At 48.7% G+C, this 5,678-nt stretch overlaps 1 protein-coding gene across 1 annotated transcript; it reads left to right on the forward strand.

Annotated features, from left to right (window-relative positions):
- The first annotated feature begins 88 nt into the window (after window positions 1–88).
- On the forward strand, window positions 89–1,072 carry NPBWR1 (neuropeptides B and W receptor 1). Its single transcript, XM_004391320.1, is given in 1 exon segment — window positions 89–1,072. A coding segment is annotated over 1 exon segment (984 nt).
- The last annotated feature ends 4,606 nt before the right edge of the window (window positions 1,073–5,678 follow it).

Genomic DNA, 5,678 nt, shown 5'->3' on the forward strand with positions numbered 1-5,678 from the left:
GAACACGCCTCCCCGGCACAGACCAGAAAAGGGCTGGGAGCGCGGCCGCCGGCACAGGTACCGATGTGGGATCCCTCCCCGCGCCGAGATGCCCAACGCGTCGTCCTCCTGGTCCGGGCTGGCCAACGCGTCTTGCCCGGGCCCCCCGCCAGGCTGCCCCAACGCGTCGAGCCCTCCGCCGCTGACGCCGCCGCTGGCTGTGGCCGTGCCGGTTGTGCACGAGCTGATCTGCGCCGTGGGGCTGGCGGGCAACTCTGCGGTGCTGTTTGTGCTTCTGCGGGCGCCGAGTCGGAGGACCGTCACCAACCTGTTCATCCTCAACCTGGCCATCGCCGACGAGCTCTTCACGCTTGTGCTGCCGGTCAACATCGCTGACTTCCTGTTGCGTCAGTGGTCCTTCGAGCTCATGTGTAAGCTCATCGTGGCCATCGACCAGTACAACGCCTTCTCCAGCCTCTACTTCCTCACCTTCATGAGCGCCGACCGTTACCTCTTGGTGCTGGCCACAGCCGAATCGCGCCGCGTGGCCCGCCGCTCCTACCGCGCCGCGCGCGCGGTGAGCTTGGCGATGTGGGGCCTCGTCACGCTAGTCGTGCTGCCCTTCGCAGTGTTCGCGAGACTCCACGACGAGCAGGGACGACGCCAGTGAGTGCTGGTTTTTCCGCAGCCCGAAGCTTGGTGGTGGCGAGCAAGCCGCCTCTACACTCTGGTGCTGGGCTTCGCCCTCCAGGTGACCGCCATCGGCGCCCTATACACCTCCCTGCTGTGCCGACTGCACCCCTTGCGGCTGGACAGTCACGCCAAGGCCCTGGACCGCGCCAAGAAGCGGGTGACCATGCTGGTGGTGGCCATCCTGGCCGTGTGCCTACTCTGCTGGACGCCCTACCACCTGAGCACCGTGGTGGCGCTCACCACGGACCTCCCGCAGACACCGCTCATCGTTGCTGTGTCCTACCTCATCACCAGCCTGAGCTATGCCAACAGTTGCCTCAACCCTTTCCTCTATGCCTTTTTAGACGATAACTTCCGCAAGAGCCTCAACCAGCTGGGGGCGTGCCGCGCCTCTGCCTGACGCCCCTGCCGGCCTGGTCCCCGCCCTCCGGTCTGGGCCACCAGAGCTCGGTCCCCGGTGGCAGCATCAGCGCCTTCTTAAAAACCTGCTAGAGATGCATGTTCTTGGGCCCCACTCCAGACCTACTGCATCCGAAACTCTGGGACAGGCCCGCCAATTTGAGTTCGCAGAGCCCTGCAATACGCGCTGAAGCTTGAGGACCACAGCGGCTGCCAACACCCGACTGACCGCTTTCTAAAGCCGAAAGGCACCGAGTTGGCTCTGGAGCTCGGCGCTGTGGGGATTAAGGAGATGAAGAGGTTAGCGGTCAGCATTGCTGGGACATCCTTGCCTCTCCCCCACCATTTCCCCCCATCTCCTCCCCCATCTGCCCCCCCCCCCCCGCCCCGCTGTCCTCATTTAGGGCTCTAGAGGGAGCCCTCGGCCGGCTGAGCGCTGTTCAGGCTCCACTGGCCTCTGCGCTTTGCTGCTCCGGTGCCTAGCAGCGATTGCCCTGTGCTTTTGCTCCAACTGGCAGACAGTTCGACCCGGTCCCCTTCCCCTCCGTTGCACGGGTAACTGCTGGAGAAGGGGGTAAAAGGCGGCGTTGGTTTTGCGCCCTCGCCTGGGGTGAACGCGGAACCAGCGAAGGGCGCGTGGAGGATTGCCCACGACGCGGGGGGACAACATAACAACCTGCCGGGACGGACGTGTGCGGTGTATGCGTTTGCAGGGCAGGCGTGGGATGGAGTCCTTTTCTTTTCTTTTTTTTCTACCCCTGCAGTCGCCTGAAAATGTTGCCAGGCTTTAGGAGGTCCAGCTTGTAGGACGCGCACAGATGCGCGGTTCCTGCGCCCCCTGGAGGAGCCAGATTCCCAGCGCTGGGCATCCTAACAAAATCAAGCACTGTTGGCAGCGGAGCGCACCTGCCAACCTGCCATGGACTCCTCTGGGTTACAGTTATCGCTCCTTTCTTTGTGCCAATCGACCTCTCATACGACTCATACCAGCTAGTTGTAAGCCTTTGTGTGAGTATTGTTTTTCTTGACTGTAAACTTTATAAATAATATACGTATATGTCCTACCCTCACAGTTCTGAAAGGAATGGATGACAATCAATTTGCTCTGTCATTTCCTTTCTCCTATATTCTGTCCCCTTCCCCTCATAGTCCTCTGATGCTCTCATATTCCTTCTGATGAAGTCCTTTCCACATACCTTAGTCTCAAAAGATACCTGGTAGTCTGGGTAAACCTGGTAAATGTTTGGCTCTGGTCTCTACCTTTATTTTACCTCTACTTATGGAAGACCCGAGGATTAAGAGAAAGGGCTGACCCTTGGGCCTATCCAACCATTTGCCATGGGTTACACCTCAGTCATAAGGGCAGAGCTTCACAAGACTCCTATCAGTGACCATCATGGTGTTTTAAATGGTGTTTTTCTTTGGGATGAATTCCAAGCAGGAGTGAAAATTTCGGAAAGTCCTTATATCCTCTGCAAGCTTCAGTGCTGTGTGTAAGAAACAGTGTGTTTGTTAACTTTGTTGGATTAGAGTTATCAACCAACTTGGGAGTTATTTAGGTTCAAAATACCTTTTTAAAAATATGTGGGAGGGGAAAACTCTCCCTTTGGTGAGGGAAAGGATACCCTCTCTCTGATTTAGTTGAATGAGAGTTGCTTCCTTAGCCTTTAAAATAATTAAGAGTATTAAGATAATCCATAGCTATCCTTCAGAAAATATAAATTTAAAGACCTTCTCTGGGTGATAAATAATAGTAATTGGTCAAAATAAAGCTTTGCATCTTCAGTGCATTTTGAATAGTGGGCATCATTGTATTTGAACAGTCATCTGCTATGGAGCTTCAGAGGTAGCTTGGAATTCATTTTAGAGTCAAATTTCTAGGAAACATTTCACTGATTTTCTCTATGTCTCACAAAATTATTTTACGTAATTTTTGAAAACAAAAGTGTTAAGTTTAGAGTAATTGCCAGATCATACAAGGTGATAGCACAGTGCACATTTGGCCACACACATAACCAGGTGTGATCATCTGAAGTCCAACCTCATCTGTCTTCATGAACTCAGTAACTGGGCATGGATAACTCTGGACGCTGGAGGAGAGCCAAGTGATCCATCTGTTCACTGCACCGTCCACTCCCACAGATCAAATCTGGAGCTGTCTCAGCATCCACTGAGATGACTGCTGGGAACACATCAGCCTGGCACTGCTGTGCTGCCCACAACAAGGCAGGGACTGGCATCCTAGTGCATGTGTGTGATTACGTAAAACTCAGTGGCTCAGTTTCACCCTGGCTTTCAAAATCACTTGATAAACTCTTGTATCATTTCCAGGTTGTTGCCCTTTGTATTAGCATGTAGAAGCCCAGATTATATGTCTCTGACTTCCTTTTTATGCTTTAGGTAATAGGTTGAATAAACATGTAAATAGCTTTGAAGAAAGTACAATTGATTTAGATCATTGTATTGCAAAGGTTGTAACTTTGTGTTGAATTCTTGTAGTCTTCATGTAGATTATATAGCTTGATTTTACCATTTCTCATATTTAAAAATGTCTGTTTGGTTTCACTTAGTACAGTTATGTAATCTATTTGCTTATGCTTTCTCTTCAGAAATGCAGAAACATTGCTATTCCACTGCAGAGAAGCTCAGTCTAAAATAAAAGCTGAAACATTCTGTCTGATCAGTGAATATTCTATTTCCTGAGACCATGGGGTCCATAATTCAGGCACCTTAGTATTTATGCATTATTAATTTCTTAATGCTGCCTTCATCAAAAACTTATCTAATGGATAAGCAATGAATAAAGAGAAATATTTGACAGAACAGGATTGAGAATAAGATTCCCTCCCCCCTTATTTTGGTTGATTGTGAAAACAATGCAAAGCTGCTGGTTCACACAGACTCTAGAACATATGCTGGGAAGAGACTGGTAAGCTTTTATCATACAATCACAAACATGTTTCTTGAATATTTGGGCAGCTTGTGTGGAAGGTGAGAAGGGAAGAGAAATTGCTGGAATTACTAGCATCCATGTTGCTATTTCAGTTAGCACTATGCACAGACATGGCAGAAACATGCAAGATAGGGGATTCACTTGGAAAAGCCCTCCTCTCCTCAGCAACATGCTGGGGAAAACAACAACAAATAATATTCTGCTGTGGACGGTAGTTACTCTGCTCTCTTATACTAAGGCAAAGATCATGGAGTACTTCGTGTGATGCTCCTTTAATAGGACAGGTATGAGTCTGGCACTTTGGTTCTCATTTTACATACAAAGAAACTGAGATACAAGGAAGTGGATCAATTTAGTCAATGCCCACTAAGACCAATCACGATTAACAAAAGCCATCATTAATAATAAAAATTCATTCCTTACTCAGAGTCTTGGAAAATATGCAGGGTTGTTACAGATTATACAAAGAGGTGTTGGTGGTTCAGTGGTAGATTTCTCACCATCCATGCAGGAGACCTAAGTTCGATTCCCAGCTAATGCACCTCAAGCATAGCCACCACCTGTCTATCAGTGGAGACTTGCATGTTTCTATGATGCTGAACAGGTTTCAGCAGAGCTTCCAGATGGAGACTGGGCATTTTGTTCCATTGTGTGTGGGGTCACTATGAGTCGGGGTGACTCAATAACAGCTAACAACAACAAGAGATTGTATAAGAATAAAAGTTCCTTCAACAGAGCTGTTCAAGTGCCCAGGTACCATGAGCCTTGTAATCTCCATGCTGTGCCCGTGGAGATCACAGTTGCACCATTTAGACAGAGTAGAACGTCAGTGTCTCCTCAGTTGATATAGAATACAGTTTTGCAATGGATGACACTGTCCTTGAATGTAGGGCGAGATTCATTTATTTATTTATATCATATCTCTTAAGGTAACATACAGACATCAGATTACATCAATTAAAAGAAGAAAAGATCGGGAAAGGGAAGAAAAGTGAAAATGACATTGTATCAGGCAGGGTTCTACCAGAGAAACAGAATCAGTAGGATATGTATATATTAAGAAATTTGTTTTAAGGAATTGGTTTATGAGATTACGGAAGCTGGCAAAGCCGACCAGAAGGCTGGACGTTCTTCAGCATGAGCTGTTGTTGCAGTCCACAGGTGGAATTTCTTCTTCCTCAGAGGAATCCTCCTTTGGCTCTTTAAGGCCTTTATTGAGGCCCACCCAGATGATCAAGAGTAACTTCTTTACTGAAAAGTCAACTGTGTAGATATTAACCACAGCTACAGCATACCCTCACAGAAACATCGAGATTAGTGTATTGGTTGAATAACTGGGTACTCTGGTTCCGCCAATTTGACACATAAAACTAACGATCACAGATATCTTTTAGAAACTCTGTAAGAATGGATGAATCTATGCTTCCAATGGTCCCCCCAGAGCAAAACTTCTCTTTTGATGAATACCAAAGGAAGAGGAGCTGGGGGGGGAAGTGGGGATAGGGAGTGGGAAAGTGGGGAGGGCGTGGGAGTGGGGAATGGGAAGGTAGCCTCCATTCCCCTCAAACACCCAAGGGTACTGATGCTCACAGAACAGATGCCTTAAGGGACAACAAGTGGGGAGGGAGTGACAGCTTTCTGTGAAATCTGGATC

The sequence above is a fragment of the Trichechus manatus genome, unplaced genomic scaffold (genome assembly GCF_000243295.1).
Source record: "Trichechus manatus latirostris isolate Lorelei unplaced genomic scaffold, TriManLat1.0 scaffold00169, whole genome shotgun sequence".
NCBI classification, from domain to species: Eukaryota; Metazoa; Chordata; class Mammalia; order Sirenia; family Trichechidae; genus Trichechus; species Trichechus manatus.